General features: G+C 46.1%; 1 protein-coding gene across 1 annotated transcript; it reads left to right on the plus strand.

Moving 5' to 3' along the window:
* The first annotated feature begins 6,038 nt into the window (after window positions 1–6,038).
* Window positions 6,039–7,774, plus strand: LOC119312990 (AAA-ATPase At3g50940-like). Its single transcript, XM_037588792.1, has one exon. It carries the CDS (start codon window positions 6,040–6,042, stop codon window positions 7,546–7,548), a length of 1,509 nt encoding a protein of 502 aa, XP_037444689.1. The 5' UTR covers window position 6,039; the 3' UTR covers window positions 7,549–7,774.
* The last annotated feature ends 13,764 nt before the right edge of the window (window positions 7,775–21,538 follow it).

A 21,538-nucleotide genomic window follows, 5' to 3' on the forward strand; every position in this document is an offset into this window, starting at 1 on the left:
AGACCAAAGAAGGAGTTCGAGCAGGCGACACAAAGGGCACGAGGGAATTCCTCCACGAGTCAAGGGTAGATTATTTTTAGCCCGGGGATTTGACAGGGATGTGGTGGGATTTCCCTCTCCCCTCAGTCAACCAAATGCACAGCAAATTTACCTGGGCCGAGTTATCTCAGGGTGGCAGCTACCCAGGGATCCCTAATTTTTGCCCGCACATCAAACGAGCCCTTCCAGGTTTCTGGTGATCAGCTCATCCCACGAGTTCCTATCATTTCCACAAGCAGGTTTACATAACAAAAAGGGATTGGCTAAAATAATAAAATAGAATAACGTGTTGTCACTACCATTGTCACCCCAACTCCTATTTTGCGCCCTCAGCGCGGGATAGGCTATTCCACAATCCAGCACACACACCCCTCCGTCCTGGGCTAGGCCCATTAATGTCTTCTTTTTTGGCGTCAAAAGGACGAGCCTTCGCTGAAGCAACTTGCCACTTGGGCCGGCCCACGGATGGATTTCGTTCGCAGTTGTTTCCTTGTTTCTTTCTTGCGTTTTGTTTTTCATTTTTCTTGTATGGTTTTTTGCTTCCAGTTGTTTCACTGTGTTTGGCCGGTATTCAGTTGTTTTGTTCCGGTTTTTTATTTTTCTGTTTTGATTCCTTTTTTCCTTTCATTTTCTTTCTTTTACGTTTCTTTTTTTATTTTCTGTTTCTGTTCTTCTTCTCATTATTGCGTATTTATAGAAAAAGTTCATCATGTGTTACAAAATTTGTCAATGTATTAAGAAAATGCTCATCATATATTATAAAATAGTTCACCTTGTACTGTAAAAATGTTCATTGTATATTATTAAATTTTTCAATGTATATTAGAAAATGTTCATTGTATATTATCAAATTGTTCAACATATATCAGAAAATGTTCATTGTGTATTACAAAAATGTTCATTGTATATTATTAATTTGTTCAAAGTATATCAGAAAATGTTCATTGTGTATTACAAAAATGTTCATTTTATATTATTAAATTGTCAACATATATCGGAAAATGTTCATTGTGTATTACAAAAAAATTCATTGTACATTATTAAATTGTTCAATGTATATTACAAAATGTTCATTGTGTATTTAAGTTTTGTTCATCATATATTAAAAAATTGTTCAACATATACCGCTAAAATGTCCATATTAGTATTTTAGATTTGTCCAGTATTTTTTTTACAAAAATGTTCACTGTATTTTAAAATTTCTTCAACGCATATTATAAAAATGTTGAACGTCCTTTTTTAAGGATTTGCCGCTGTGCGTTCTACTTTAAGATTTGAACAGTCGAGGTAGCTAGCTCGGCTGGCTAGCCTCACTGTATTCTGTCAGCAGGTCGGAGGTTCGATCCCGCCCATGCGATACTTCCTTTTTCGATTTTTCGCTCACAGCGACATGATTGGGCTGGCCCGTGGTTCAGTACCTGCCTACTTACTTATTATTTTCTTTCTCAATGTGCATCAAATTAAACGCCAAAAAAAAACGCAGTGCCCTCCCTGTCTTGTTGCCTTCTTTTTGGTTTTGTTTGACCGGTTTGGATTCAATATTTTTTTCTTATTTTCTTAGGCAACTTTTCTTTCCTTTCATTTAATTTCCTTTTCAAAATTCTCAACCTTTAAAAAAAATCATGTTTTCTTCTTCAGTTCGTGAGCTTTTAAAATTTATTTATAATTTTCCAAATGCTTGAACATTTTTCTTTAATTTCCAAAAAAATTAAAATCATGATTTGTTTTACCAAATGCATGAATTTTTTTCAAATCCAGGAACCTTTTTCTATTTTTTTATTTTTTAAAATCCATGAACTTTATTTTAAATTGGTGAGTTTTTGCAAAACTGATGAACTTTTTTTCAAAAATGAACTTTTCCCATTTTTCTGAAGTTTTTCAAATGTCATGATTTTTTTAAAAGTTCAAACCATTTTAAAATTCATGAACATGTTTTTAAAATTTCATGAACCATTTCAGATTTCGTGAACTCTTTCCAAATTGTGAACTTTTTTATTTTCGCAATCATGTTTTATATTTTTGTGAACTTATTCAAATCCACAAACATTTCTCGAATTCACAAACTTTTCTCTAATGAATGAACCTTTTAAATTCATAGAAAAATTGATTTCACCATTTGTTTCAACAGTATTAAAAAACCGGCCGTTTTCTTTTTCCTACAAGACCAACAACACAGATACGAAAAGAAAACTAGCGACCTAAGTGAGCAGCCGAGCAAGAGCGGTAGCTGTAGTGAAGTTGGGTCATGGCCTGTTTGCAAGGCACTGGGAGGACCTCTCCATTGTCACGCAGCCATTATAGAGGTCCCCTCAAAAAATAAAAATAAAAATAAGGCACACATATTATTCTTAAAACTTATTAAGGTCATTGATGTAAACAAAACTTCACTATAGCTCCTTACATAATTTTTTCTTCACAGTTCATAGGATGCATCTAGAATTCAAAAATGGTGTGTGTAGTATTCGGTTTCATTTCCCTTTCCTGGATCATCCGTCCATCCATCTATTCATCAAAATTTGTGGCGTTTCACTCCTCCTTCGCCTGCCTCATGTGCTAACTAGTTTGACTTTGATCCATCCATCCAACCATGTTGCTCATCTTGTTATGTATCCGCTTGATCCTACATTTAGAGTTAGTAAAAACATCATTTATTGACAAAAAATCCAGTCATGTTGCCCTCTGTCTAACTATCCAAGAAGGGAAAAGGGTTGATGATTATGCATATGGACTACATGGACCATATGGAGGCACCACAACGCTTGCATCTTCGACGGCATAACACCTTCCACCACCCTCCTGATTCATGACATCAAGGATGAAGCTCGCACGTGGGCCAATGCCGGTGCTCTAGGGCTTAGTTCGATCATTGGTGTAACCTGACTTATTTGTACACGGGCTGAGCACTGATACGTCTCCGTCGTATCTATAATTTTTGATTGTTCCATGCCAATATTCTACAACTTTTACATACTTTTGGCAACTTTTTATACTATTTTTGGGACTAACATATTGATCCAGTGCCCTGTGCCAGTTCCTGTTTGTTGCATGTTTTTTGTTTCGCGAAAAATCCATATCAAACGGAGTCCAAACAGGATAAAAACTGACGGAGATTTTTTTGGAATACATGTGAATTTTGGAAAGTGGAATCAACATGAGATGGTGCCCGAGGGGCCCACGAGGGTGAGGGGCGCGCCCCAGGGGGTAGGACGCACCCTGGGCCCTCGTGGCCACTCCATAAGGCGGTTGGTGCCCTTCTTTCGCCGCAAGAAAGCCAATATTCAGATAAAAATCGTGTCCAAATTTCAGCCCAATCGGAGTTACGGATCTCCGGGAATTTAAGAAACGGTGAAAGGGAAGAATCAGGGAGCGCAGAAACAGAAGGAAACAAAGAGAGAGATATCCAATCTCGGAGGGGCTCCCGCCCCTCCGCCGCCATGGAAGCCAAGGAGCAGAGGGGAAACCCTTCTCCCATCTAGGGGGAAGGTCAAGGAAGAAGAAGAAGAAGAAGAAGAAGAAGAAGAAAAAGAAGGGGGGATCTCTCCCCCTCTCTCCCGGTGGCGCCGGAACGCCGCCAGGGCCAAATCGTCACAACGATCTACACCAACAACTTCACCGCCGTCATGACCAACTCTTCCCCCCTCTATGCAGCGGTGTAACCCCTCTTTTACCCGCTGTAATCTCTACTTAAACATGGTGCTCAATGTTATATATTATTTCCCAATGATGTATGGCTATCCTATGATGTTTGAGTAGATCCGTTTTTTCCTATGGGTTCATTGATGATCTTGAATGGTTTGAGTTGCATGTTTTATTATTGGTGCTGTCCTATGGTGCTCTCCGTATCGCACAAGCGTGAGGGATCCCCGCTGTAGGGTTTGCAATGTGTTCATGATTTGCTTATGGTGGGTGGCATATGAGTGACAGAAGCACAGACCCGGTAAGTAGGTTGTTTGCGTATGGGAGTAAAGAGGACTTGATACTTTAATGCTATGGTCGGGTTTTACCTTAATGATCTTTAGTAGTTGCGGATGCTTGCTAGAGTTCCAATCGTAAGTGCATATGATCCAAGAAGAGAAAATATGTTTGCTTATGCCTCTCCCTCATATAAAATTGCAATAATGATTACCGGTCTAGTTATCGATTGCCTAGGGACAAATAGCTTTCTTGTTGACAAAAACTCTCTACTAAAACTAACTTAGTTGTGTCTTTACCTAAACAGCCCCTAGATTTTATTTACGTTCTCTTTACTATCTTGCAAACCTATCCAACAACAACTACAATGTACTTCTAGTTTCATGCTTGTTCCAGGTAAAGCGAACGTTAAGCGTTCGTAGAGTTGAATCGGTGGTCGATAGAACTTGAGGGAATATTGATTCTACCTTTAGCTCCTCGTTGGGTTCTGATGTCTACTACGAAACCTTTCTTGTTGTATGTAGGCATTCATGGCAAATTTGGCAAATACTTGCATTACATGATGGTTAGTCCACAAGTTATAATTGATCTTGTTGTTTGTGGGGGAACATCGTAGAAGGATTGGCAACTAGATTTTGTTTTGTTCACCACATTTTGTTGGTATTTGCTATGTAGTTAATTTATTTATTTTCGTATCGGACCATGCAAATTTGCCATGGTTTTCTTTACAAAAATTATTTTCTCTAAATTTGTGATGTGAACAACAGAACCATTTTTTAAAATTTGTGATGTGATCATCCTTACGATTGCCATGGACCATAGCAGGGCGATATTTTACAGTTTACAATTTATTTGTATTGGTGATCGCAATTTTCGGTAAATGTTTTCTCGCACGGGCCAGGCAGCCAAGACAAGAAAGGCCCGGTAGCTCGCACGGGTCTGCCTGGCCCGGCCTGGTTCGCTAGCGTGACCTGGTTCGCTCGTAGAGCCGTTTCCGTATCGTGCGCGTGTTTAGTTTGTAAAGATTTTCGGGATCGTATATCGTTTTGCCTCCTGTTCCTGGCGGCTGGAACCCTAGCCGCCGCCAGGAAATGCCAATCTTGTAATGCCGTCCTCCGACTGCTCCCCTCCGCCGGCGACCTCAGTCGTCGGTGGTGACGGGGGTCGCCGGATCCACCCGTGTGGATCATTTTTACTCCCTCGCAGTCTAGGTTTTTAGGCTGCTCATTGTCTTTGCTTCAGCGGCAACGATGACGGCGATGAATAAAGATTCTTCGAATCCTATCCTGACGAGGCGATTAGCCCTATGGTTGGGGATGTATTTTGAAACCAGTCTCTTCAAGCAAGGATAGCGTGGCGATGGCGGCATCCTCGTGGTAGACCTGTGTCCTCGGGCTCCGCCGTTGCGACGGTGTTTGCTCCAACGTCGGCAAGAAGCTTGGGAGGTAGTCCGGGAGCGAATGCAGATCATGGTCTGCATCGACGACATCTGGAAGACGGAACATGTGTTGGGTTCGTGGTTCATGGACGACAGGTATGGTTTCCTTCTGCGACGTCTTAGTCGCGTTGGGGTGCCAGATCTAGAGTTCGGTGGCCTGTCCGGGATGTTGCCCCGGTATGATTCGTTCAACGGTAAGGGCTTCACTTTTGGTGGGCCACCTTGGAGGTCCGTAAAACTGCATATGAGCGACGGAGCCGCGTCGAGCTCGGGAGAGGAGGTGATTCGTCATCCTTTTCTTCGGTGGCTGCTGGTGTGGTGTCGGAGGCAGATGATGGACGTTGGTGTCAAGCTCAGAGATGTTTTGTTATCTTTTCAGTTTTGTCGTGACTTTTTTTTTACGGGAAAGTTTTGCCGTGACTTGTACTTTAATTTTTACGATATAAACGAGACACGTATTGCCATGGAAAAAAAATCCGGATCGTATTCGAGTAGAACCGTTGTGATCTGTAGAGTCCGGGTAGAATATATCAATCCGTTAGAAGTTGATTCTTCTTCTTCTTCTGCAATACTAATATATATAAATAATCAAACGGGAGGACGTACGCTGGCAACACAACGCGGCGCAACTCGATCGAAAGTATATAGCCATGGATTTCTTGCCAAAGACAAGCACGATGGCATCGTCGCCGGAGGGGGCAGCGGTGGTGGACGCGTACAAGAAGGCGCTCGCCACGGCGGCCACGGTGAGCGCGTACGCCATGCTGGCGCGCGGCATGGCGCGGGAGCTCCTCCCCGACGAGCTGCGCGCCGCGGTGCGCTGGGCCGCTGCGTTCGTGCGCTCCCGTTACAGCGCTCCCGAGAAGCAGCGTCATACCATTGTCATCCGGCGCGTGCTCGGCGGCCTCGGCCTCGGCGGCGGGTACAACGAGAACGACCTGTTCGACGCGGCGCTCACGTACCTGGCCACCAAGATCAACCCGCAGAGCATGAGCCGGCTCTGCCTCGCGCGCACCCGCATGAAGGAGCCCGGCGGGAGCGCCAGCTGGAGCACGCTCCTGAGCATGGAGAACGGGGGCTCCACCACCGACACCTTCCAGGGCGTTGAGTTCCGGTGGACGTCCATCGAGAGCGGCGGCGACGACGGCAAGAGTAGGGCGCACGAGTCCCTCGAGCTCAGCTTCGACGCAGAGCACACGGAGACCGTGCTCCACAAGTACGTGCCCTTCATCATGTCCGCGGCGGAGGATCTGCGGCTGCGAGACCGCGCGCTCAAGATCTTTCTCAACGAGAGTTCGAGTTGGAGAGGCATCAACCACCACCACCCGGCCACGTTCGACACGCTCGCCATGGACCCGGCCATGAAGCAGTCCGTCATGGACGACCTCGACCGCTTCCTGAAGCGCAAGGAGTACTACCGGCGGATCGGCAAGGCGTGGAAGCGCGGATACCTTCTCTACGGCCCGCCCGGAACCGGCAAGTCCAGCCTGGTGGCCGCCATGGCCAACTACCTCCGGTTCAACCTCTACGACCTTGATCTCTCCTCGGTGTACGACAACTCGTGCCTGCAGAGGCTGCTCATGGACATGCCCAACAAGTCCATCCTCGTCATCGAGGACATTGACTGCAGCTTCGACACCATGTCCAGGGAAAAAGACGGCAAGCTACGCCAGGCGGCCGGCACCGACACCGACACCGACGAGGACGGCGACGAGTACGACCACGACGACGTCGGAGCAAGAGGTTACTTCCAGGGGCGTGAGCGCCACAAGATGACACTGTCGGGCCTGCTCAACGTCATCGACGGCTTGTGGTCAACCACCGGCGAGGAGCGCGTCATCGTCTTCACCACCAACTACAAGGACCGCCTCGACCGGGCGCTGCTACGGCCGGGCCGCATGGACATGCACGTCTACATGGGACACTGTGGCTGGGAGGCCTTCAGGACGCTCGCCCGGAACTACCACCTCCTCGACGACCACGCTCTCTTCCCGGAGATTCAAGAACTTCTTGCGGCCGTGGAGGTTACACCCGCGGAGGTGTCCGAGATGCTGCTGCGGAGCGAGGACGTCGACGTTGCGCTGCGTGTGCTTATGGAATTCATCAAAGCAAGGAGAAGCAAAACAAACGACAAGCACAACGACGGCATAACTAACTAGATAGCAGATACACCTACCTAGTTGCCTGTGTGTGTTGCAACCGGTCATACTCCATAATAATTTTAGTGTTTCCATATCAATCGTGTCAGTACACCCACTATATCTATTTGTAGATTTTGGTAAGGTTTGATTTTATTCTACATAGGAAAAGACAATGAAAATTTTGCTTTAGCTGAGGTTTGGTAAGATTTGATTTTATTTGAATATGAAATATGAATAGGGGGAGGCAGGGACAGTTTTGATTTGTTGAGCTTTCAATGAAATTTTATTTGATTTGATTTTGGTCGACAAAGAGAATACATTAATATCGCAAACTTCCTACTTGGTGTTGCTTGTTATATGGGTCGTGAGTGATTTCCGTCTGGGTATGTATCCTTGGATTGCTGTTGCATATTCAGCTCCAGTTGCAGCTGCTACTGTTGTTTTCTTGATTTTAGATTTAAGAACAAAAGGTTGTTTAGATGTATACATGATTTTTCCTTATTTAAAAATTTGAAAATTCACTTCTTTATTTTATTAATTTAGGATCCAGAAGAAGTAGTTTTTCTTTGATCCATATCTTATTTGACTCATATTATAGTAGAAATATAATATACACATTATATCACACAGTCTTTGCAATAATGAAATGTCTTATAGATATTATGGATGCACATAGCCCTACAAAAAAAGGAAGAAGAAAAAAGATATCCCGCTATGATGATCCAAACCTTGTAGCTGCAACACAAATCACTATGAAGGCAGCACTCAGTGTTCAAATTCTCCAAAAGCGACGCCTTTAAAAAGAAAACAGTGCACAACCGCCGTCGCCGCCACATCATAGCACTCAGGTTTTACAAAACAAGGTCATTGCCAAGCACAACCACTTAAGGCCAGACCTTGGATATTCACCCTGAAAAGATAAGACTATCTATCCTGTGTTGCCGCCTCTGCTTGCTCATGTTGCTGCTATAAGTCAGGACCAAGCAAAGTCCGCATTGCCTCGAAGACTCAGTCCACCGTTACTAGACCTCAGACCTCAGCCACCATGACATTCTCAGCCACTATCTTCACCATGGAAATCGAAACACTGACATGTCCCATGATGGCAATAGACAGCGAAGCTTCACGTCACTCCCTATTAGAGCCGCATGGCCAAAAAACGGGTTCACATGACCTAATCCCATCCAATCCAGCAATATACAGGCATCACGCACCTAATGGAGATCGTCGGCAGAGGCTTCAGGAACATGTCATTGGCCAAATCAATGAGGACATGCATCAAGCAGAACATCGTCTTGACGCGAGAAGAACCCTAGGACCACTTTCGTTGTTAGGAAGATCGGCAACCGGGGTATTGCCCTCTGGCGCCGTCTTTTCGGCCTCCCGCACCTCTCCGTGGCCCGGAGAGGCCCTTCGGGACAGCACCTCGGTGTCGTCCATGGCGGTTGGCGGGGAAGCTCGCGGAGGCGTCTCGGTCTCCATCATCCCCGGACCCAGAGAATTCCCCTCCGATGATGATTGTTGGGGGAGAACGTGGGCCGGACTGAAATGCATAAATAATATGTAATCCTACAATCCGCAGAAGGTCGGGTATGTGTATGGTATCTTTCAATACTTACGACTCGGCCAGGGGCTTCACCCTGGGGCCACGTTAGTGAAAAAAAGTGATAGATTTGCATCTGATCCTAGCCATAGAGCAAAAGCGATCGAACGCGTGCGGAGCGACCGGCCCAAGGTTCCGCCGGCGCTCCGGCCCCAGACGATTCCCTTATTGGGACGGCCCCAAAAACACTCATCAACGGTTGATGTATGCGTGTTTGACCCCTCATCCCAATCCCACTCCCAAAACTCAATTAAGATGCAATGGATATGCTAGTTATATAATGTACCGTGATGTCAATTATAAAAGTGGATATGAAATATATCGTGTGTCCGATAGGAAATCATGGTGATCATTTATTCAATATAAAATGTGCATTTGCCTATTAGAAGGATTAATAACAATACGCTAATAAACCTGTTAATTGGGTCATTGCATTGCACACGGTTACATATTAAGTACCGTGAGCGATGACCACTAGCATCACACAATTGCTACAAAATGAGCATGTGGGATCAATGAATCACCACTAACGATGCCGTCCTAGTGATATGCTGCCAGGCCATGGACGTTTTCAGCAGCAAAGGCGTATGTGATGGATCACCCTATCTCACACGATTTTTCAGGACGCATTGTGTGAGCACTGTGTGTGTCATGCAGTACTAACACACACAAAATTGTAAAAGAAAATTGTGTGGGATGTTCAGAACATCTCATACGACTTCTTCCTCCTAATTGTTTGTGATAGCTCTCCCGAATCCCAATCATACATGTCAATTTTCGTGCTTATGGTGCGTGATCAGGGGAGCTATCGCAGACTATTAATCTGTGTCGTGTGTGGTGGACCCTCCTATCGCATACCTTCACAGTGCGGTGGTTCAAAACTGTTTCAGGAAAAGGGTTTTTAACCCTTTGCATATGACGATTCTACACCAGTGGACGATCTAGGAAATGTAGGGTATGTTTGGATTGTGGCCAAAGTGTACCCTATCAAAATTTTGGTCATGACCCAAAGATTGATCTTTGTTTGGATGATTGCCAATTTTTTGGCATGCCAATGAAACTTTAGCCAACTCTAGTTCATACTTCTTGTCAATGTTGGCCAAATCATGGGCATCCAAAACCTTAACCAACATTTTGGCTAGTCAATGCTTTGGCGGGGCAACCTTGGGCATAAACCAAACACACCCATATACACAAGGACTAAAGATGAAGTCAGATAGAGATATTTAGTGAAGACTACTGAAGAGCTAGCATTTCTTCTTCCGTAATACAGAACGAGAGTAGTACAATACGCTAGCATAAGTCGGGTTATTGCACAACAGAAAAAACCGACTAGTTAAATTGAGACTCACATGACTCTTACAAGATACTCGATAAACCCGCACTGCTATCCATACGGGTAGTTTATTCTGCCATATATATGCGTATATACGTACGTAGTCGACATGACTGCAACGATGAGCACTGCATGTCGTCCTTGCGGTCGCCGGCCGCTGCTTTATTAACGGTGGATGGATGCATGGTTTCAGGCGTCGGTCCAGGTGACGGGAGCCTCGCCGATGTCGGTGTTGAGCCCGAGCGCCTTCCACACGGCGGCGGAGGCGTCCACGATGCTGTCCTTGCATCCGTTGCTGGAGTCGCACTCGTCCACCACCTTTGCCTGTGCGGTGCGCCCGTTCTGCTCGCTGGTGATGCGGATCATCTTCTGGCACCGGCGGCCGCCGCCGTACCAGCGGGTGGACAGCGCCACGATCATTTCCTTGTTGCTGTGGTACTTGCCGTCGCACTCCGACGGCCCACCGCCGTCCTGGCCTTTCTCGAACCCGTTCAGCGTCATCACGCCGTGGTGCTGTGCCACGGCGCATAACGTGGACACTTGAAGTAGTATCACCAGCATGGCAGCGAACCCAAGGTTGGTGATGGCCATTGCTGAGCTTCTCCCTATGCTTATTTGCTGGGCTTTTCAATTGACTTGCCGTGGGTGGGTGTAGTATACTGATGGGTTGTGGGCTGGCTAGCTTTATATAGGCGCCATCCATTATATTCACTATCTCGCTGTGCCTACCCCAACTCCTGACATCCAACCACCAACAACCCGGCTGTCCACTTTTGTTCGCTTATGCCCACCAAGCATATGGACGCAAGCCCGTGACTTGGTCAGACAAACACCATCTATTAAGCTACACCTGATGGCAAATTCATGTATTATTAATCTAACACATTTTGTGCAACGCGCATCTCCAATTGTTTAGTGTATTTTGTCCCCGTTTGTATCTGCAGTTTGTAACAACACTTTCAGACTGCCATTAGAACGGAACTTAATGCAGCGTATATCTGCATTTTGTATCAAAGGATTCAGAGTGCAAAAAGATGGAAACTTAATGCCGTGTATATCTGCATTTTTTGATGGCACAACACATTCATACAGCCATGAGACGGGAGTTTCCTACATGCACACGGCCATGTCATTTGCATCCCCATTCAGACAGCCATGAGTACGTACCTGCATGGTGGCGAACAAGGATGGACTTGAACTCGGTTCTTGCTATCTGCCTCCCGCCGGCGCCGGAGATTACACGCGGTGGTGCGCGTCTAGTTCTTCGGGCGCAGATCTGTACAGCGGCTGATTCACCTCCTCCTCCTCCTCCCTACTCAGCAACTGATACTGCAGCCACTCTGATCCGTTTCTTCTCCATGCTTAATCTCAAAAGAATCCAAGCTGCGGTATTGCCGAGTCATGGGTCGCCCGGACCTGCGGCTGATTCCCCGCCTCCGCTCGGACCCGTGACCTCTCCATGTCAAATCTCAAATGAATCCGCCTCCCTGCCGCCAAGCCTTCGCCTGTGGATAGCTACTATACAATGGAGGAGGGAGGTGGAACAGAGTCACGGGCATCTGTCCTGAGCACATGACCCAGCTGGAACAGTGGCCTACGGTAGGTGGTAGGCCGATCACGGTCGCGTACTACTGATAACAACTGCGAGGTAACCCTGCCGTGAGATTCTTACGGGAACAGCTGGCACAGATCCATACGTACATGGACGTTCGGGATAAACAGGCCGGGGTGCAGGTGCTCTATTGAATATTTTCGCCAACAACCCTCTTGTACAAATATTTGTCTAAAACGCATGGACAATTTCTTTTCTTTCTTGATTGAAACGGTCTAAACCCATATATTAAGCATCACAGGTCCTTACAAACACTTAAACAGAAAATAACATTACATTCATATCCTTGGGGTGCCCAAGTCTTCTTCCTCCAGCATCCACCAAGGACGCGCCGTGAGTATAACTCGATTCCACCTCTCGGCCTCTGCCTTCACAAATCAAACCTTTGTAAACCTAGGAGTTTATACAAGCACTGGCAGGGATGTCGTCGATGCACAATAGGAGTCACTGACAGATTGCCGACAAAGAGAAGAAAACAGTGATAAGGGCCCGTATCAAATCAAGAGACCACGAAACCCTTCCAAATTCAGACGGATCCACCGGAAAGGTAGACCAACCAGATCCCGAAAGATCCATTGCAAACATTGATTCACATGTCCTCTATCGCGGATAAGCACACCAATGAAACGGGTAAAGGGCGAGGAGAACATTATTCCTATACTGGAACAGGCCGCCACCTCATTGCCCCAAACCAAACTCAGAGACCCCCTAAGAAAACCTGGAAAAAAACCACACATGTCGTTGCACAACACGTCCAAGTCCGATGTCGAGCTTGCCATCGTCCAACATCATGCTCCGACTCCCTCTTCTCCGATGACCTAGCTAGGCCAGGCCACCATTGAAGATCATAGTGCTGGATCACCAACACCATTGTCGACCGCGCCTGATGAATACCACCACTAGAGCACACATACCCTTCTCCATCCCAGGATAGCCCTCCAAGTCCTCCACAAGCATACCACCACCAATGAGTACCTCCACACTTCACTCATGCCACATGAACATCGTCCATCGACTCTCCCTAGCAGAGACGAGTATTTGTAATTAATTTGTAAGAACTTAACCATTTTTTTCAATGAAATATAAGTTTTAGGGGAAAATAAAATATTTCTATCTGAACTTTTTTTCACTCATGGTATTAAAATATTTATTGTGACACAACGAGATTAAAAGGGTTGACCTAAACAACTTATTTTTCATTTAATTATATGGACTTGATGATGTTTTTAATAAAAAACATAGCTTGCTGGAAACATGTAAATATATTCTTTCCGAAAATAATTGTGTCTAGTTTCCACCCGGATGTCCACCCGGTGCTGGATCTGAGTAATGGCGTCGGGGAGAACTAGTTGTACCGAAACGGTGCAAGGAAGATAACCAACTTGAATCAATGTGACCAATGAAAACGAACACCTTCATTTATGACTCGGGGACGGGTCACATGAGGCCCAAATTTTCTTTACTGACCTGAAACAAAGGACACATAGGTAGCACGAATCAGTAAAATTTGGAAGGACTTCCCCTAAAAAAATGTAATTTGAAAGGACTACAAGTTACCACTACTGAAAAACGAAGAAGAATTGATGATGTGCATCCTTCACATTAATTGCTTTCACTCACTTGCTGCAGCATAGCATCTTTTTTCTTCTCCTATACGGCAAGGCGCTCTGGAGGAATCAACGCAAAAAACAACCTTGATGTCTGGGCATTGGAATTCCAAGTCATCGATCACAACCAGGTCGTCGTTGCTGTGCTCATTTTTTATCATGAGTATTTGTCATGGATCATGAGTTTTTTTATCCACGCATGCTAGAATTTCAGCTTCATATGCGGAGGTAGGATCATACCTGCACCTGCACACTCGCTCAAGGCGAGATACTACGTGATATGAAATTTCCCCTTAATAACATAACCTTTTGGACCACGCGGCAGGTTTGGTCAGCTATTTCAAGTGATGAGTATTTGAATGATGTTCCCTGTTAGAATAAATCCAAGGTATACCGTCGATCATTCGAGGACCAAGCAATCACACGAGCACGAATCGAGATTTCTTAACAAGGTTCACCGATATGACTACATCCCCGGGGCCTGACTACGGGCGCTCCTTCCCGTGACGCCGTCACAATACCGCACCCCGGCCGCCCGGGCGCTGGCACACGCCGCCGGCTCCCCCGCGTGCCCGTGCTATTATGTTGGCATAAGTTACAACGTGTGTCTACCCCGCTATATATGAGAGGCCTAGGATACAAGTTTTCTATTTGGACACGACTCCATATCCTGTCTACACACCATACGACTCCAAGTCCAACTGTAACCTAACTTGTACAATAATATTTGACACAACTCTAACAAACTCCACCTTGGTGAATATTCTCCACCACCTTAAATTCGTCTGTGCGTTGAACCTCCATGTACATTGGACTTGAGATACGCCATGAGCACCGCTGCTACTCCCAGACTCCATGTGACTCCACCTGCAACTGTAGTCCCTTCTCGTTTTCTTCACAGTCAACACTCGAGCAAAATTAAGTTCCTCAATACTCTACTTTGTGCTCCCAACTTTCGGAGAATCCGTTCAACACCATCACACACAGACCACTGTCTGCGTGAAAAATAAACAAGTCACATTTTGGATGCCACATATGAGAGTTACCTGAACTCAACATCACCGCTCTTTCTTGACCGTCTGTCTGAAACTTGAAGGAATTTCATCATCGCCCTGTGTCACCCTGAGTCAAATTCACAGTTGTCTCACCCCTTTTCCGGACAGTCTCTGGCATGTCCCACAGCTATAGCACTCCGCCTCCTTCTGTCTTGTCATCCACACTTTGCCATGTGCATCGAGCGCCACAGAATATACGGGCATGTACTTTCTCTGTTTTGACAATTTTAGACTTTCCGCCACTTTCTCAGATTCTCCATGGTCAACTCCTGTCCATCAACCGGCACTGATAGACCCTGCCATCAACTTGAATCTGGTACTCGTCAACACTGCTTTAGCACCCCTGCACACTTTGCCTGACCACATGTCTGACCACCAGTGCCTTAGCCTGTCGCTGTGTCCCGTGCTTACCGCACGCCTCGCCGCTATCGCCGCGTCGAGCCTCTGCTGTTCTGGTCGAGTCTCTAGGGCCGCGGACCCACACCACTCAAACCCCTACTGCAGAGAACCACCGATTATCACCGACCGATGCCGAGTATCACGTCTCCATCAGACTACCGGGCCCCAGTCCGATCCACGTGTCTCTCGCTATCCCGCTGAAATAGGCTTCGACTCTCCATGCATTTACACTGTAGCCCCTCCATCAGCACAGAGTGAAGTCATCCATCAGACTCCAGCTCCACCTTCAACATGACTCCATGTAGTTGCGTCATGCTACCCTGCGCCCTGTCGACTTCAAGCTCTCAAGTGTACACTGCCTCGAATCAACCCTGCACAATGTCTCGTCGAAGCCGCACAAACCCTCAGGCATGCACCACGTGTTTCCACGCCCCAAAAGTCGGCCACCATCAGCATCACGCTCCTATGTCGTCGTCGCTGAAATCACCACCGTCTTCTGCTTTGACCAACATCCAGGTCAGTCCATCAGACAATCCAGTCCGACCCAGCCGAAATTAACCGACTACAACCATGCTCCACCCTGCATCGTGTCCACCCCGCACATCTTCGTGCATTGTTTGATGCCCTGTGTATGCTTGATCATCGCACGAAGGGCTTCAGGCTCCCAAATCATCTTCCGCGAATTGTCATCCATCATATAATTTCCATCTTAGCTGTATGGGCTTCTGCAACACCATCAAACATCACTGCTATGCCGACCGAGCTACTCCACTCCTACCGTAAAATCCAACCACGAGACAATATCCTTTGGTCCTTACGTGGTGGTGCTTCTCTTGGCACAAACTCCAATGCTTGAAGTTTATTTTCAGCCAAAGTCACTGCTACCAGATGAAAGATGTCCATATGATTACTTTCCCTCGCTGATTGATTTCCTCCTGCCTTGCGCACGTCGTCCCGCGTGCCTCCGCAGCTTGTCCGTGTCTGTAGCCTGTCCAAGCACCTAGTAGTCGTCCTGTGCACATGCTGACTTTTTCCGCACGATCTTCCGAGCAAGAAAATAACCCAAAGAATCTAATATATCTATCCCTCGCTAGCCTTCCTGCATGCATGTATATCATGGAAACACAAACTCCATCTGCTACACGACATGTGACTAGGTTCACATATTTTTCCTTCGTACTTTCAAGCTCTTGATCACGTAGTAGCCAGCAACACACCAATGCCACAATTTGCCTTGTACCACGCTACCTCCACCGCGTACGTGTCCTGGTCCAGCACCACACGCGAGTTGGGCTCCGTCCAATACATGCGAGCAGCCGTCCCGAGCACGGACTGCACTCCGCCTGTGGCTTCCATGCACGCATGATTCGCTAGGTTACCAGCCGCCGCCTCCTCCGATCGAACCAATCAATCTCGCCGAGAAGCTCCACGACACGATTACCATTGAATCCGACGACCCCAGCCGCTGCACGTGCTATTCTTTTGGTCCAACAAATCTAGATCCTCTCCAGATTGCTATTCCGCGTAGAATTTCCTTGCCAAGCATCCACAAATCTAGCTCATGATACCACTTATTAGAATAAATCTGAGGCATACCGTCGATCATCCAAGGACCAAGCAATCACACGAGTACGAGACCGAGATTTATTAACGAGGTTCACCGATATGGCTACATCCCCGGAGCCTGACTACGGGCGCTCCTCCCCGTGTGTAACGCCCCGGATTCGATGCGCCAGGTGTCTGCCAGTTATTCATCGTCGTTGCCATGTCATTTGCTTGTGTGTAGCATTTTTTCATGTCATCATGCGCATTGCATTGCATACGTGTTCGTCTCATGCATCCGAGCATTTTCTCCGTTGTCCGTTTTGCAATCCGGCACTCCTATGTCATCCGGCGTCCCCCTTTTGTCTCTTGTCGTGAGCGGGTGTTAAACTTTCTCGGAATGGCCCGAGGTTTGCCAAGTGGTCTTGGTATAGCACCGGTAGACCGTCTGTCAAGTTTCGTGCCATTTGGAGCTCGTTTGGTACTCCAACGGTTAACCGGGTAACCGTAAAAGCCTCTTTTGTGTTGCAGCCCAACACCCCTCTAAAGTGGCCCAAAACCCATCCAAATCCCCTCCATGCTCTCGGTCGTTCGATCACGATGGCGTGGCCGAAAACCGTTCCTCATTTGGACTCTCCTAACTCCCTCTACCTATAAATAAGTGCCCTCACCCGGATTTCGCGGATGAATTCCCGGATGAAACCCTAGCCATCTTCCTCCTCCCGCAGCCGGACATGTCCGTTCCGCCGCCGGACGTGTCCACCGCCACCAGCCACCTCACTCCGGCGAATCACAGGCCGCCACATCATTGTCGCCACCCCCGCGCCCAATCCCGGAGCGCCACGTCGCCCCCCGTGTCCCTCTCTCTCTCCCCGCGCCGCCGGCCCGCGGAGCCCATCCGGGGCCCGAGCGGGCCCAGATCCGCCGCCACTCGGCCCGTCCCACCGCCGCCCGGTGGCCGCGCCATCCCGTGCCTCCCCGGCCTCTCCCTCGCCCCCGGCTCGCCGCCTCGCCGGAGCAGCTCGCCGGAGCTCTCTCCTGCCGGATCCACTCGGGGTGGATCAGATCCACCCACCCTTCCAACCAAACACGCTCCCACGCCTCGGATCCGCTCGTCCCCGAACCACCCCGTCCCGTTTTCTGCGAGGTGAAATTTTGCCTAAGTCCCTGAGATTTTCAGCATTCTCATGCTCTGTTCGACATGCCATAACTTGTTGCATACTGCTCTGTTTTGTGCGTGTAATATGTTAAATTGTTAATTATGAGATGCTCTTTATTTTGTTCCATTGTGCCATGCTTCTTTGAGTTCATCTTGATGCCCTAATCATTGTTGCCAGAGTGATATATGATGTTAATCTGCTGAAACTGTTATAACTTGGTGGTTTGTCATTTTTGTTGCATTTGATGTGTGCATCCTATAAGCATGAGCTCTACATTAGTTTTAAACTACATCATGCCATCTTTACAGGGGTACCATCCATGTATTTTTGTGAGTTGTGTAGTGAGTGCATCGAGCTTGTTAAGTAGGGTACTTGCTGTTGCTGTTTTACTAGGCTGAATCTGCTATTTCGTGATGCTATGTAAACCTACTTCTATAAGTCATTCTATGCATAATCTAGAGATGTTCAGTAAGGATGTTTTGTTATACATGTCATCCTCTATCCATCCATGCCCCTGGTTGCATTTATAGCCTGCTTTAGCTTGTCGTAATGTTGCTCTCAAGTTGCTAAATAATGTTGCTCTCAGCCTGTTAACATTAAGTTCAGTTTTGCCATGAGCTTTGCTAGTGATCCATGCACCCTATGAACTTGTTCTTGCCATGTATAGATTCATAAACATGTCTTATTACTGTTGGTCACCTTGTCATGCCATGTATTGCTCTGTGGTGAGCTGTATAAGCTCACCAACATGCCTACTTATCGTTGTTCCTGCCATGCCCTGTTTGCTGAATCTGTTAACGAAACTTGCTATGTTTACATGGGTGCCGTTACCTGGGCCTCCTGGACAAGAGAAAAAGGTGCAGAAGCTGAGACCGATCGCTAGCTCGCTGTGGTTCTCCATTTAGTAGAATGTAGTGTGGGGATTTCAACATGTATCAATGTTGTTAAAGTATTGTGCTAGTACTGTTTAGATACATATTTGAGGACTATGCCATAGACTAAGGTTTGGATATGTAAAGTTGGTGTGCAATGAATAATTCCAGGGCGGCACCAGGTCCCCTGTTCTGTGTCCGTGTATATTTGTGTGCCAATGCTGAAATTCAGTGGTGACCAATGTTATAAGCCATGAAGGATCTATAAGGTGCACAGCCACATGCCGCAGCCAAAGGCCTCCGGTGCACACACAAGGCAAATCTCTAACACATACCGGGCGCAGACACAGTTTCTTCAATTTGCCACATTTCATTCTGAGATCTGAACGCAATTTTTGCATCCTTGGGACAGAACAAGAAAGGTGTTACCAGCGAACGAAACGTTTTTTTAACTTATATAGGTAGCACCGAGGGGAATTTTTAGCAACTTAAGGGTAATTAGGATAACGACGGGCATAAGCACTAATTAATTTATTAGTAGGTATAGATATATATATCAACACGTAGACACAACGTCTCTCTACGGATGGAAGGGGCGCGTTGGTGCACTCACTGTATCCATGAATCAGTACTCCCCACTAGGTCTTTGAAGAAAAAAAGAGGAAATTTGTGAATATGGATAGAATACAGTCTAGAAGGGCCAGCGCCCAGCGGTACCGTTTTCACCCATAGAAATTTCTTCCCCAAAGCACTAATCCCTTTATTAGTAGGAGTAAGATATAAATATCAACGTGTAGAAGGACGTCTCTCTACGGACGGAAGGAGCACGTTGGTGCACTCACTGTATCCATCAATCAGTACTCCCTACTAGGTCTTTGAAGAAAAAAGGAGGAAATTTGTGAATTTGGACAGAATACAGTCTCGAAGGGCTAGCGGTATCATTTTCACCCGTAGAAATTTCTTCTCCAACTCTAGCCACATTTATGGCAGGTCATCTTCAAACAGACCTCAATAATACAAACTAAGATTTTTCTTTCATTATTTTCACGAGACAGCGAAACATATACTATTGGTCAGTATAACTGCTATATACTACTCCCTCCGTTCCTTGATATAAGGTGTATAGATTTTTGAGAAAAAACCCGAAATATAAGGTGTATTGCATTGCACCACTCATTTGGATTATTTATTTAGGGATTTGATTACATTTCCTTATATTAGGCAAGCTCCTCTATTTTCTCATGCCAATTAGTCAGGTGTAATCTTGCCCAAAACTTATGAAATTTTCCCTCCATGTGCGTTCTTTAATTTCCGTGCCAAAAACTATACACCCTATATTTAGGAACGGAGGGAGTAATATATAGTCATTTTTGAGAAAAAGACTTATATATATATATATATATATATATATATATATATATATATATATATATATATATAGCATACCATGGTGCATATACCCTACATCAAGAAGAGCATACATACATGGCAAAAGCACCAATGGACAGGCTTCTGCTCTCCAACATCCACATAGTGATATTAGTTTCCCTTCTGTTGTTCACTCGGGGCAAGAGCTTTGTAGAGTCATTAACTCATTATCATCATCACTATCTTCCAACCCAAACGATATGGTTGCCAGCTGTATCGCCGGTGAGAGGTCCGCGTTTGTCGGCTTCAAAGCAGGCCTCACGTCTAGAAATTCTTATTATCTCAAACACAAGTATATCCGACACTCTGCCAGATTGGTTTTGGATAATGGCTTCCAAGTTGGATACTGAATATTAGGAAGAACAAAATTAGAGGCTATTTACCATCTACAATGGAATTTTTGACATCAAATACAATTGATCTAGGTTCTAACTAGTTCAATGGCCCGGTACCTAAGCTTCCCATTCATCTGACTAGGTTGGATCTTAATTAGTAGAAACAATTTATCAGGGCCACTACCATTAGACTTTGGAGCACCAAATCTAGCAAAACTTACTCTATTTGATAACTCCATCTTTGGCACCATACCAACTTCGTTGTGCAAACTGACTGAGATCACTAGTTCTGTTGGATATCTCTGAAAATAAGCTAATTGGACCAATTCCCAATTGCTCTGTTGAAGCATCCAAAAACTGATGGAAATATGAGCAATTTACCGAATGATTTTATTAACAGAAATACTAGATAAAGCATGACTAGTATAGCAGTGATAAAACAAGTCATGCGATTTGACAAAGTGAAGGTAAATAACATTTGCACATATGAGCTAGAAACGATCATCTCTCGAGCAGACAGTAGATCAAGATGCATATATGAGGTAGATCCTAACATGTGTAGGGTAAACACTAGAAGAAGGAACTGTGGCAGGACCTCTAACAGGAAAAACAAGAACACGTACTGGACAGCAGCCGGAGCAGAGGCACTGGACTTGGGGTCGGTGTCCCCCATGTCGTCGAGGAGGTAGTCGACGTCGGGAAAGTAGTCGTCGTCGGGGAAGTAGTCGTCGGAGTCCGGGGCATCCGTGACGAAGAAGTCAGTAGTCGCGCAGAGCGCTCCCCAAAAACCTTATCATCCTTCTAACGTACAGGACTCAAAGATGTGCGGTTTCGGAGGCCTACTGACCCGACTCGCATCTCAAAAATATATGAAAAGTTACCACGCATCTTATATCACATGTGTCTGCACTGTCTAAAAAAAATCATGAATTGAATACACTTCGAGTGTTCAGGATAGTTCATGCAACAATAGAATCGCAAGATGTTACTACGGTGTCATCATCGTCCGTGAGGGGGGGGGGGCACTCCTGAGCCGCGTATTGCCTCTTTAAACATCCC

Source organism: Triticum dicoccoides, chromosome 5B (genome assembly GCF_002162155.2).
Source record: "Triticum dicoccoides isolate Atlit2015 ecotype Zavitan chromosome 5B, WEW_v2.0, whole genome shotgun sequence".
Classification (NCBI taxonomy): Eukaryota; Viridiplantae; Streptophyta; class Magnoliopsida; order Poales; family Poaceae; genus Triticum; species Triticum dicoccoides.